Source organism: Panthera pardus, unplaced genomic scaffold, assembly GCF_024362965.1.
Source record: "Panthera pardus isolate Hobbes unplaced genomic scaffold, ASM2436296v1 HiC_scaffold_20, whole genome shotgun sequence".
In the NCBI taxonomy this organism is placed as follows: domain Eukaryota; kingdom Metazoa; phylum Chordata; class Mammalia; order Carnivora; family Felidae; genus Panthera; species Panthera pardus.
This window is the reverse complement of record NW_026526766.1, coordinates 8,538,946-8,553,133: the sequence shown is the minus strand read 5'-3', so window position 1 is coordinate 8,553,133 and position 14,188 is coordinate 8,538,946. Positions and strand designations below refer to the sequence as shown.

At 39.6% G+C, this 14,188-nt stretch overlaps 1 protein-coding gene across 4 annotated transcripts in view; it reads right to left on the bottom strand.

The window, feature by feature from the left end:
* The window catches only part of PUM3 (pumilio RNA binding family member 3), a 335,654-nt gene that overhangs the window by 12,951 nt on the left and 308,515 nt on the right, over positions 1-14,188 (bottom strand). For all 4 annotated transcript variants that reach the window (XM_053907767.1, XM_053907768.1, XM_019463687.2 and 1 more), the window contains 4 exons: positions 12,818-12,916; positions 11,883-11,936; positions 7,834-7,914; positions 2,589-2,731 (listed from right to left, as the gene is read on the bottom strand). In XM_053907767.1, the coding sequence (XP_053763742.1) occupies positions 2,589-2,731; positions 7,834-7,914; positions 11,883-11,936; positions 12,818-12,916 (377 nt within the window). The remainder of the gene's footprint in view (positions 1-2,588; positions 2,732-7,833; positions 7,915-11,882; positions 11,937-12,817; positions 12,917-14,188) is intronic.

The window sequence follows — 14,188 nt, the reverse complement described above, 5'->3', positions numbered from 1 at the left end:
GTTTCAATAGATGCAGAAAAAAGATGTGACAAAATACAACATCCGTTCATGATAGAAACCCTCAACAAAGCAGGTTTAGAGGGAACATACCTCAAGATAATAAAGGCCATATATAACAAAAACCCACAGCTAACCTCATCATCAATGATGAAAAACAGCTTTTCCCTAAGATCAGGAATAAGACAAGGATGTCCACGCTCAGCACTTTTATTCAAGAGTACTGGAAGTCCTAGCCACAGCAATGAGACAACACTAAAGAAATAAAAGGAATCTAAATTGGTAAGGAAGACGTGTAACTGTCACTGTTCACAGAGGACATGATACGATACAGAGTAAACCCTAAAGACTCTAGCAAAGAACTACCAAAACGGATAAATGAGTTACGGTCACAGGATACAAAATTAACAATCAGAAATCCACTGCATTTCTATACACTAATAATGAAGTAGCAGAAAGAGAAATTAAGGAAAAAAACTCCACTTACAATTGTACCAAAAAGAATATGTAGGAATAAACTTGAGCAAGGTGGTGAAAGACCTATACTCTGAAAACTATAAAACACTGCTGAAAGAAACTGAAGACACAAACAAATGGAAAACCATTTCATGCTCATGGATTAGAAGAACAAAAATTGTTAAAATGGCCAGGCTACCCAAAGCAATCTACAGATTTAATGTAATCCCTACCAAAATACCAATAGCATTTTCCCCAAAACTTGAAGAAATAATCCTAAAATTTGTATGGAACTACAAAAGACCCTGAATAACCAAAGCAATCTTGAAACAGAACACAACTGGAGGTATCACAATCCCAGATTTCAAAATATACTATAAAGCTGTAGAATCAAAACAGTATGGCACAGGCACAGAAAACAGATACATAGAACAACGGAACAGAAGAGAGAGCCTAGAAATGAACCCACAATTATACGGTCAATTAATCTTCAACAAAGGATTGCAAGGCAAGAATATGCAATGGGACAATGACAGTCTCTTCAACAAAGATATTGCGAAACTGGACAGCTATACGCAAAAGAATGAAACTGGACCACTTTCTCATATCATACACAAAAATAAACTAAAAATAGGTTAAGAACCTAAACTGGACACCTGAAACCATAAAAATCCTAGAAGAGAGCACAGGCAGTAGTTTCTCTGACATCGGCCAGAGCAACATCTTTCTAGATATGTCTCTTGAGGCAAGGGAAATGCAAACAAAAATAAACTACCGGGGCTACATGAAAAGAAAAAGCTTCTGCACAGCAAAGGAAACAATCAACAAAACTAAAAGACAGTCTACGGAATGGAAGGAGTTATTTGCCAGTGACATATCTGATAAGGGGTTAGTATCCAAAACATATAAAGAACTTGCACAACTCAACACCAGAGAAACAAAGAATCAAATTAAAAAAGGGCAAAAGACATGAACAGACATTTCTCCAAAGAAGACCTACAGAAAGACAACAGGCACATGAAATGATGCTCAACATCACTAATCATTAGGGAAACGCAAATCTAAAACGACGATATCACCTCACACCTGTCAGAATGGCTAAAATCAGAAACACAAGAAACAGTAAGTGCTGGTGAGGATGTCGAGAAAAAGGAACCCTTTTGGTGGGAATGCAAACTGGTGCAGCCACTGTGGAAAAGAGTACAGAGGTTCCTCAAAAAATTACAAACAGAGTTATCGTATGATCCAGTGATTCCACTAATGGGTATATACCCAACGAGTACGAAAACACTAATTTGAAAAGATAAATACACCCCTATGTTTATTGCAGCGTTATTTATAATAGCCAAACTATGGAAGCAGCTCAAGTATCCATCAATAGATGAATGGACAAAGAAGATGTGGTGTATAGAGACAATGGAATGTTGCCCAGCCATAAAAAGAATAAAATCTTGCCATGTGCACCAACATGGAGTCACAGAGTATAATGCTAAGTGAAATAAGTCCGAGAAAGACAAATAAAATAACAAATGATGGCACTCATATGCAGAATTTAAGAAATAAATCAAATCAACTAAGAAAAAACAAGAGAGAGAGACAAACCAAAAAACAGACTCTCACCTATAGGAAACAAACTGATGGTTACCTACCCAGAGGGGAGGCGGGGACGGGAGTGGATGAAATAGGTGAAGAACACACTTACGATGATGAGCACTGAAGAATGTATAGAATTGCTGAATCACTGTATTGTACCCCTGAAACTAAAATAACACTGTATGATAGCCATACCAGAGCTAAAAAAAATAAGTAAAATTAAAAAAACAAAAACAAAAAAAACTGCTCCAGTTTAAAACAAATAAATGCAGCAAAACCAAAACGGACCACACAATGAATGCCTACTCTGTGCCAGGCACTCAGAGGCATTCTTTTGGCACAATACATTTATCTCCTTTTCTAGATAAAAACTTTAAAGACTCTGCCAAAATCACAGGCTTAAAAATGGGATTCACCTTCCAAGTTTTAGAGAAGCACAATAGAGGATATGCATGTGTGAGGAGATTTCTGGAAATGTAAGCTACTCAAAATAAGCAACCACACCAGAAAACAAAGGGCTCAAGCCACTGTACTATTCTTACCTGTGTGCGTTCCCATCTCCTCTCTGCAGAACCTCAATAATTTCCCGCACTGTGTGTGCAGGATCTCTGGGGCTCAGTAAATACAAGAGGACCTTCCTTCCGTATTTGTCATTTATTATGTTAGGCAAGGAACTAATAATTTCCTGTGAAATCAAAGACACAAAAAATGAATCTAGGTGCTTAAAATAATGTGCACTTGAAATCCAAGCGGTACAGAAGGGTACATTCTCCACTATTTTTCCCAATGGACGTAAAAGAAAATGTGGAGCTAAGTTTGAAATCATGTCATTAAAGCACAAGGATTTACACTCAGAACACAGACTGGAATCTGCACTGTGACTAGCATTACTGAACAAATCCATTTATATAAGTGACCGAGCTCAAGGACTTAAAAAAAATATTTAACGGACTTCTCTTCATTCACCATGACCAATAGTTCTTAGGCCACTATTACTAGGGACACCGCTTGCTGGGGTCACTGAGCAGATACAGTCAATTTGCAGCTGCTTTAAATGCAGCATCAGCATCGATGAAGAACATTCTTATTAGAATTTCCCCACTGAGATGTATGTGAAGACAGATAAAGGAACTCTGTTAAATCGCACAAGTGAATAAAGGCTTTTAAAGTTAGCTGCTTATTCATGGCAAACGAAGGCTGTTTAAGGATTGCATTGAAAACAAAAATGGGCGGGGAAGGAAATAAATGCAGAAGGACTCCACGGAGCAGTTACAAATAATTACACTCTATGACATTTCCAATCAACTAACCAAGAACAATAATCTCCTTTTCTAGTTGTCTGAATTTAAGTAACAAAGGCAATGTCATCCCCACCCCAACTAAGCTCCTGTATAAATGCCCTGATGTTTTCAGACAGGAAAGTCACTGTGAAAAAATTCCTGTATTCTTAAGAGAGAATCTGCAACAGAAAAAAATCGTTCCCCCCCTACCCCAACATTCCTATTTCTTGCAACAAGCCCTAATAGATATTCAAAGCCATACGTGTTTGAGCAGCAGGGATTTCTGCAGAAGTGGCTGGGGCCACAGAAAGAATTCAGTCCAACACTTGAGATTTTCAGATGAGGAACCCATAAACGGGACAGGTGACCTGCCCGAGGACAGTGGCAGGGCTCTGACTCCATGGAAAGGAATTCTCCGTGAGATAATTTATTCTTAGATGTTCTGATCTCTTAAGTAACTACTGATTACAGTGAGGTTAGTAATTTAATGCAAGGAACCGAGCCAAAGATGAAGTTGGTCATCGAGGAGATCACAACGCTACCAAATCTGTGACCCAGCCATTGGCAATGCCAGCTCCAGATTCCACGCAAGAGCCACGGTTCTCTTTTTAAGATCCCAAGCTTCCCTCATTATCTGCGCAAAAGTGTATGGTGCTTCCTGTGATCACCAACAGAAGCTAACACTTGCTTACCAGGAACCGGAGCCAGTGCTGTGAGCAGAACACCCTTCATCTTAAATACTCTTCACAGCACCTTGATAGAGGTACTAGGGCTCCTTCCATTTCACTAATAAGAAGCCCAAGGTTTACACGAGTGAAGTGACTTGCAGGAGAAGTATAAAGGTCACTCATCACCAGTTTGTTCTTTGTATTTGAGTATATTTCTGATGTTTATTTTGTGTTTTATAATGAGTAAGTCACAGGGCTGTAAAGTACAGCATAGGGTACAGAGTCAACAATATTGTCATGACCTTGTTGGGGACCAATGGGGACGCATCACCATGAGGAGCACTGAGGAATGTAAATAACTGTGGAATCATTATGCTATACACCTGAAACTAATATAATATTGTATGCCAACTTTACTTCAATAAAAAAAAAAAAACTATGCAAAAACACAGGGAAAGGTTAAGATGGTTAAGTTTGATATTATATGTATTGTACTGCAATTAAATAGAAAAAAAAGAAAGAAAAAGAACACGAAACCAGGAGCCTCTATCCCTATGGAGCTCAAGTTCCTAGAAGCTGGCAGCTACCTCCTCCTTTCCCCATAGCCCACCCCCCCACACCCGGCCGGGCTCCTCATGTGCCCTCCTGGTCTGTGAACGCGTCTGACTCTGTGAGCCCCGGGTCACATCATGATTAACCGCTGAATGAATGGATGGAGAGCAAGGACAAACTGCAAGGATGTGGAGAGCAGAGAGCGCTGTCTAGAGACTGAACTGGGGCTTGGTCATAAAAAAGGAGAGCGTAGGCTGTGACTTCCACCTGACATTTCAGGAAAGCCAGTTACTGTGAACAGAATGCTTAGTAACACTAAGCTGTCTTGGCTATTTTTAAAAGCACTGCATAATGCAACAGGTTTTGTGGTGTCTGGGTGGCAAATACCACACGTGACTCTTTGTAAACATCTGTGCAGGGTATCTGGCAACCCATCCATTCTGCTACGTAAACGCCTTAGAAAAACATGGAGACCTACACGAATGCTCATAAAATCACGTGGGATAGCAAAATCTAAAGAGAACTGAAGTATTTTTAAAATGATAAACAATCTAAGTCTCCAACAGAAAACTGGAAAAATTATTCTACTCATAGTACAATACTATTTGGCACTGAAAATCAGGGATTTAGAACAGGGCGGGCAAGCCATGGCCCGTGGGTCAAATCCAACCTGCAGCTTGCTTTCACATATCCAAGGAGATAAGAGTGGTTTTCATATTTTGAAGGGTCGTTAAAGACAAAGACAAAACAAAACACACAAAAAAACCAAGACTAGGGAAGAGAGATCATAAAGTGGGTCACAAATCCTAAAATAATTACAATCTGGCCCTTTATGAAAAACTTGCCGACCCCTCCTGAATCGCACAAAGGCAATGCCAAAAGAAAAAAGCAAGGTGCAGAAAAAAACAGACAAGGCATCGTTTATGGAGAATCTGTAAACATGCAAACCAGTACCATATAGATTTACATACAGTGAAAGGGCAAGGCTCCCAAACAACAGAGAATTCATCCCAGTGGGTATGGGGGAGGGTGGGATACACAGGACAGGTCCACAAAAGGCTCGAACTTCAGTGTGCCTGTCAGGCTTTACTTCTGGTCAGATGCTGGGAGGCTGGGTGTCTGCTGCGTCATCCTTTGTACCTTTGTGTACATTTAGAAGATAATATATTTTAAAGTACGCATCAATACTTCTTCACTTTCAAACAGCAACTGGCCGGTTTGCCCACGTCCTTTTCAGAGGAACGTGCCGTCAAAGCAGCCGCACCACACCCACGATTCCAGGGTAAAAACGGATCAATTTTAGAAGCGTGTTTATTTTGGAAAGTGAAGCAGGTGGAGAAAGAGGAAGGCTCAGATGACCGGGCTGTGGTTTCAACCTGACGTTTCAGGAAGTCTGGTTACCCCTGAACAGAAGAATGCTTAGTGGCCACGCTACGCTTTCTTGGGTATTTGTGAAAAGCACTGAACGCCACACCAGGTTTCGTGGTGGTATCGGCATTCCCGAGTTCCGTCGCCAGCTATAACAGAGCGTAAGGATACACAGTTTCGTCAGTTAGAAGCAAGAGTTCAGCACATGAGGCCACGCTCAGGGAAAGCTGCCCCAAGTATGAGCAAGTCATCAGGAATGTAGCTTAAGTAGTTGTGGGAATCAAACCGGTAAGCACAAGGAATCAACACTGTTTCACAAGCAACTTCTAAGTGGGATGAATGCTTGGGCAAAAATTAATCTAGCAGACAACGGAGGCAAATCCTGAAGGGAGTCTGGCCTCTCTTGAAATCCATTTGGAACACTTATGCAAATTGCAGTTGTTGTGAAAATATTAAAACAAAAGCGAACTTTCAATAGCCCAGCCTGTTTCCATTTTCGTGAAACAGCTTTATTCATTTTGCCAATTTATGGCCTCACATCTCTGTCACCGGAATGAAAAACAATCATTATTGATTGGAGTCAAAAGGGTAATAAAGTCACAAGGAACGTGCCAAAATACTCAGTTTGTGACATGAAAGTCTTGCCAACTTGTTTCTTCCCACAATCCTACCCCAAAGAAAGTCATCGCAATCTTAAAACAGTCAAGGGGAAAGTCGCGACGTGACAGCGAGGGCATGAGAAATTCACACACACTGGGACCGACAGCTGGCATCTACCCCCGGACCAGCTGGTCCCTTTTTTCTACTACACCAGCTCTACCGGTCCAGACCGGCTGCACAGAGAGGCCACAGCACCACCGCATGCCAACAGGTGAAGTCTCTTTCTGAACGTCCACAAGGGAGAAGCTGCTTTTGTCACTAAGATTGGCCGAAGGGCCCCACCTGTATTTATGAAACAAAGGTTCGTGTGATCCAAGTCTATACTGCTTATCCCTACCCCCGTGACCTCTGTCATGTACCCCACACCGTTTATGCACTAGAAAGAAAGGAAGGGAAGGGAAGAAAGGATCACATAGTCAGAAGTCAGAAAAAGAGGCAGGCATCGCGGAATGCCAAAAGGACGACTTCGTTTTCCTGAAGGCAAACTTAGGGTTAAATGAACTGCATTTCTTTATTACCACTTCGTGGCTGCTGGACCAGGCTACAAGGAACTGCTGAAACGAAAAGGAATTTTCGGAGAATTTTTAATAGGACTCCGACAAAGCTTTCACGGAAGCTCTGAGGAGTATCGCAATTGAGGGAGTTTTATCAGCTCCATCCGGGAAGGGGCACTGATAAGTTGGGTAATTGTGCACAGGTCATTCCTCCAAAGGAAGGAGAGAAAGGTCATGGGCATCCGCTCCCTGTGGGTTCCTGACTAACTGCACAATTACTATGGCAATGAATTTCTGAGCAAACCTGAGCACTGCGTTGCTCATTTTTCATTTAGCATGTCCTGTCGTCTGACAGCCATGTTATCCTAATTTAACCAGTCTTTTGCAAATTTAAAATAATATTATTGATATCAAGTTACAATATTGTTGTTTCATACAGGAAAGAAGCAAGTGTCCAAAACAGACTTAACTGAGTCAACTAAAAAAATAAATAAAAACTTGGTGGTAATCATTTTGCAATAAATGAGTATCTCAAATCAACACAATGTATTCCTTAAATTTACATAATGTTATGCGTCAACTATACCTTATTAAAATCAGAAAAACAAATGAAATACTAAACAAACAAACAAATTAATAAATAAAACGAACAAAATACTGGCAGAAAGCACACTTCTAGGTCTTTACACTTATAGGTATGAAGTGAAACTTTGACACAGCCACAAATTTAAGTTCTATCCAAGACCATCAGAATTAATTACTCACTGATATGATTATCTGCTTCACAAGCTTGGTATCATCAATACAATCAAATGCCGCCAATAAGACCAAATGGGAGTACTGGCCCTGTAAGAAAGGGAAGCCAGGAAAGGTTAGAAACATGTATGGCCTCTCCCCTTTAGTATACTTGGAGTCACTTTATAAAGATTATCAACCCAACGACTATCTAAAGTGATAGAAACAAGACAGATAAAAGTCATTCAAAGGAACTTCCTCTCTTATCAGGACCTAGTTAATGATATTCTAGGTTGATTACAAGAAACAAAGAAAAGCAAAAGCACATTCTTCAGTATCAAATAGGCAAGACTCACTTGTTTTTTAACCAGGATGTAACACCTCTCAAAAATAAGTATCCTGTTAATAAATTACTACTTGAAATTAAACTCAAAAAGTTCAAGTGGAAGTGGGAAAAAACCCCAAGAATGTAGAACTACGTATATATAATTTCAATCATGAAAAAGAAAGTATATAAACTCAGACATAATCACATATAAGATACAAAATACACATGTGTACACAGAAAATCCTGGAAGGAAGGACACTGTAATAGTTTCGTTTTCTTTTGTATATTGTCTAATTTCTTTCTTTTTTTTTAACGTTTATTTATTTTTGAGACAGAGAGACAGAGCATGAGGAGAGGGAGACACAGAATCCAAAGCAGGCTCCAGGCTCCGAGCTGTCAGCACAGAGCCCGACAGAGGGCTCGAACTCACAAACTGCGAGATCATGACCTGAGCCGAAGTCCGATGCTCAACCCACTGAGCCACGGCGGTGCCCCTATTGTCTAATTTCTTTAAAATAATCCTGTTTAATTAGAATAGAAACACTAAAAAAAATATTTATATAATGAATATGAGAATTAGGTAAAAATAACCCCTTTTAATATAGCAGCACAAGATCAAAACATGTCCGTGGTGACTTAAAGGTCACCTCTTGGAATAAGAGAATTACTTCCGCGATGCTGACACTGTTCCAAAGTTTAAGAACTTCTACTTTATGAAAAAAAGCGTTTTCACAGCTTGTGGCATATTCTTTTTGTGTCCTAGGTAATGATATCAATCATTTTTACTTGGAGAGGGTATGTGACTTCTGAAAATACTCATTCAGAGCCACATATAAAGAACATGGCAGGTAATAATGTTTCAGTTAGAAACTAACCAGAGAGGGACGCCTGGGTGACCCCATGGGTTAAGCTTCTGACTCTTAATTTTAGCTCAGGGTCACGATCTCACAGCCATGAGATCGAGCCCCATATAGGGCTCCATGCTGAGCGTGAAGCCTGATTAAGATTCTCTCTCCCTCTCTTTCTACCCCTCTCCCTTGCTCACACACACACTCTTTCTCAAAATAACTAAACATTAAAAAAGAAAAAAACTGGAGAAAACTGACAAAGTCTAACATCGTTACCATAAAGACCAACACTACTAAAAATGGGCAAAGAACATAGTTCACAGAAAACACGGGACAGCTGGCTTTAAGCATAGGAAATAATACTCATTAATTAAGGACAATAATTAAAACAACGAAATACCATTTTCCACCTATCACATATAGGCAAAAGTGAAAACTCTTGCTAATATACTAACTTGACAAAGGTTTGAGAAAAACAGGCGTGCTGGTCACTGATGAGAACGTGCAGTCATTCGACTTCTTTGAAAAGCCAAGTGACAACATTCATAAAAACTTTAAATGCACATACTTTCAGATCTAGCAATTCTATCTCCAGGCATTTATCTTCCGCAAAGGCACAAAGGGCATGTTCTTTAGCACTACTAGAAATAACAAAAAACTAGAAACTACCCAAGTATCCCACAGTAGGGCCTGGTTAACTGAGTTACGGAAGTCCTATAATGAAACACTAACCGGTCATTAAAAAGAACGAGGGAGGTAAAAAGTGTGTGTGTGTGTGTGTGTGTGTAGAAATAAAAGGACCGTGGGGCGCCTGGGTGACTCAGTCGGTTGAGCGTCCGACTTCAGCTCAGGTCACGATCTCACGGTTCGTGAGTTTGAGCCCTGCGTCAGGCTCTGGGCTGATGGCTCAGAGCCTGGAGCCTGCTTCCAATTCTGTGTGTGTGTCTCTCTCTCTCTCTCTCTCTCTCTCTCTCTGCCCCTCCCCCATTCATGCTCTGTCTCTGTCTCAAAAATAAATAAACATTAAAAAAAAAAAAAAAAAAAAGAAATAAAAGGACCCTGAGGTGAATTAAGAGAAGCAAACAAAGCATAACAATGTGTACACAGCACACAACCACCAGTCTCTGATTTTTTAAGTCCCACACACAGAAGCATGCCCACATACACAGTATCTCTGGGTGAATACAAAAGAAACTGGAACAGAACTTCAGTGACAAAAAGACACCTCTACAATTACAGCTGGAGATTTTTAATACACTTTTCTCAGCACCTGATGGAAGCAGCCAAGGAGAAACAGATCAGTAAAAACACTGATGATATGAACAACGCTATCAACCACCCTGATCTGACATTTATGGAATACCACACTCACCAATTCCACAAAACAAACTCTCCTCAAGATCCTGTGACAGACCACAGGCCAGGCCACAAGATGGTAAGTCTTTATACATGTAAAAGGACTGAAATAATCGAGTATGTCAAGAATCCCCCCATACGTGGAAAATTAAGCATGTCTAAATAACCATAAATTAAATCCATGGGTAGTTACTAGTTTATCTCCTCTCTTTAGAAGCAACTCCGTGAGATAAAAAAGGCACTGCACTGTCCATTTCTTGTTACCATCATAATGCCTTGCTGGGATCAGGTTCTCCAAAACAAAACAAAAACAAAAACCCCAAAGCTGTTTATGCAACTGTAAAATTAAAACAAATCTAATTTTATTATTTAAGAATGTGTTTTACTTTTGGGGCTACCTGGGTGGCTCAGTCGGGTAAGCATTAGACTCTAGATTTCAGCTCAGGTCATGAACTCATGGTCTGTGGGTTCGAGCCCTGCATCGGGTTCTACACTGACAGGACAGAGCCTGCTTAGGATTCTCTCTCTGTCCCTCCCTCCCCTCACTCTCTCTCTCAAAAAGAAAAGAAAAGAAAAGAAAAGAAAAGAAAAGAAAAGAAAAGAAAAAAGAAAAGAAAAGAAAAGAAATGTCTTTTACTATTAATACCTTTCAGAATTTTCTACTAACATTTGGTTTTTACTCATTTCTAATTTAAAATATTCAAATTAAAATGTTAGAAGATTTACTTCACGATGAAAAACAAATAGTAAAATCTCCTATGTTGGAAACAACTCACTAGAGAATCTTTTCTTTCATTTTGTTACAGAAAAGTTAGCTGCCTTACATGGCCTTATACTCCCTCCCCGGTCTCCAGCTGCGATCGTCCATAGGCACAGAGTGCCAATTTATCGGTGTCCAAAGTGGCCACCAGCTGCTAGGAGTTCTCTTTGCATTTTTCATAGGATACAGTTGTTGTGGCCAATTTTAGTTCCCCAGTAAATCAGAAGCTTTAACATATGTTTGCTACTATGTATATTCTAGAAATACTATGGAAAACTAGTAAGTATTTAAATACATGGAAATACTATCGTTCGAGGCGATTAATCTCTCTGGAAAAAACTTTTCATACCCTCTATGATTTCATGAGGAGAGCTTTTATAGCATCTCCAAAGGGTTCCAAAGAACTACAAAACTTAACAACTGGAATTTTCTCTGCTGACTTTACAAATTTATTCTAGACAGTAATTTCCACGTTTAATAACATAAATGGACAGATTCATTAAAGAAGTTAAATATCAGGTCTTCAAAAATATCTAATAAAAATGGAAAGTTGTCACAGTATGAAATTAAATGCAAAAAGGAGAAATCTCATTTAGTATAAACTTAATGCCATAAAAAGGCAGATGCACAGAAAGAGATTGTACTAAAATAATGAATAGTTTTCTTGTTGGCAATTTTCTGATGTTTTCAAATTTTCTACAATAGACGTGATTTCATTTCATTAAAAATAACAAAAAGATAAAAAGCAAAAAAAAAATAACAGAAATTGTACTTTTCTTATACTTACATTAGCCACCTTTTCAACGTAAGTCTTCATTGTTTTCACAATCACTTTCCTGTCCTTAAAAGAGAAAAGTTAATTTGTCTTACAACTTGTAGTTATGGATTAAAAACTACATGGCCAAAAATGTCTAGAATGCTAAATTTCCACCAGTCTGGTACACTTTTCTCATGAGTGAAAACAGGTATGTGGCCAGAACCAAAAAAATGGCAGTATACCTAAGTCCTTCCAGAGCTATTCCAATCCTATTAGACCTGTACGTGACAATCCATCGTGACCCAAGTACGGAACCCTAAAGTTATTAGCTGTGAGGCAAACCCAGTGGAAATACCTTCTTTTACAGGGAGAACGGAGAGATCTCTTTCAGCGTGTGAACTGACTGGAAATGCGTAAGGGTGCAGCATACAGACGGTATTCAACACTTATTGGTTCACCAGAAACTCAAGTGGTATTCATTTAAAAAGTGGGCAAAGCACAACACTTTTACAAGACAAAATTATACTGATCAAGGAAATGTGGATCATTTCGTGTTAAACTCCTGCAACTAACACGGATCTTTACCTCATCCCTCAAAGTACCGAACACCCACGAGAGCATCATCTCGCGTGTTCATCACCTCCTCCTGCCTCTCCCTCCCCCACTAAGATCACTGAATGAGGAATCAAAGAACCTGACAGGTACCAAAACTTCTACACGGGTAAGCCTGATATATATATTGTTTCTACTTGCTTGACAGGTCCCTTCCCAAATAAAGACAACTCAAGCTTTTTGTACTTTGATGAAAACTCCAACAGAGAAACACTAGGCCCTAAGAAAATCCAATTCCTGGGAGGCCCTGAGGCTCAACTTTGCAGAGATAATGTTGATACACATCAGGGCAAAGACCAAAGGAGCGGGAAAGTGGAGGGGAAGGCAGTTCAAACCACGAGCGACACACTCACCTTGGGCGTGCCGTGCCACAGGCAGTGCATGGCCACTCTGGCGCCATCGTGTGTGTGTGCCAGGTATATTACCGCCTCGCGGATGGCTTCGATCATTTCCTGGGGAACAAACGCCACCACGGCTTTATTTTGTCCTTTCCTCCTGCCTTTTTAAAATCTTCTACTGAGAACCAGTTATACACAGAGAATCACAGAGAGTAGAGGTGGAGAACAATTTCATTTTTAATTGTATAGAGATGCGTGCAGAAAACACAACCTTTTCAAACTACACCTCTTTTTCGCCATCGAGGGCAGTGAATACCGGTGGTACGCGATTTCTATTAAAATACCCGAGGAGTTTTACCAATATCTATTCAGATAAGTATGTATGTGTGTTGTATATTCTAAAAGATTTTTCAAGAGAAATAAAGCTACGAAGTGGCTGTAGAAGGAGGGAGTTTTTAATAGTAAAGCCAGATAAAAAAGATACAATATTCTTCCCTAAAACGGTCGTGTGTGTAATGAGCAGAAAACAAAACACTAATTTGGGCTGAAAAAGTTTCTCTTTTTCAGTCTGTCACTGGATTACTTCTAGAAATCATTTTCGTAATTCACCGTAAAGACACTCAACTGATATTTCCCTAAGGATAATGAGTCTGTTAGACTAGGTCCTCATTTATCAATGACCCCTTTAGTAAAATCCCAATTATTAATGTCTTACAAGGTAATTTAGTGTATTTTTAATCTTTCTGTATGGTCAATGTACCTAATTTCTTAATTGTATCTGGGAAGCCTAGCACATAGAGGTAAGTGAGTTCCGACAGTTCTGCTAGGCCCCACGTTAGTCTGTTCCCGACTTAAAAATTCATATTAAATAAATAAAACATATACAAAGTCTCCAACCAGGAAAGAGACTATTTTCTTCAATAAGAAATACGTGATTTCATCCGTAATGATTTTGTAATCTTATCCCAGGATGGGTCCCAGAAATACAGCGCTCAGCTTACATATCTAAACTTATGAATCTATTCAAAGCTATCCAGTTAGAGAGTTAATGCCCCCAGGGCCAGGGAAGATTTGTCCCATTACTGTACATTCACACCAAGTTCCTAATGATGTTCTGTGATTAATACATTCAACACTAAAAAATAAATAATAATGACAAAGATTTCCCACCACTGACTATATTCCAGTGCTCATATTCTCATATCTCAAAGTACTGTCCCGCCTTAAAATATCCAGGACTGTGAGATACTGTGCCCTGCAGAAAAGAGAGAAATCCCCAAAAGCGAAGCAGCACCTGCTACAGTCGTTGAACCACAAGCTGAGGTGAACAGCTTACTCTTGGAAAATTCTCTTCTCTATGCCAACTTGTGAGAGGGTCAAAATTCC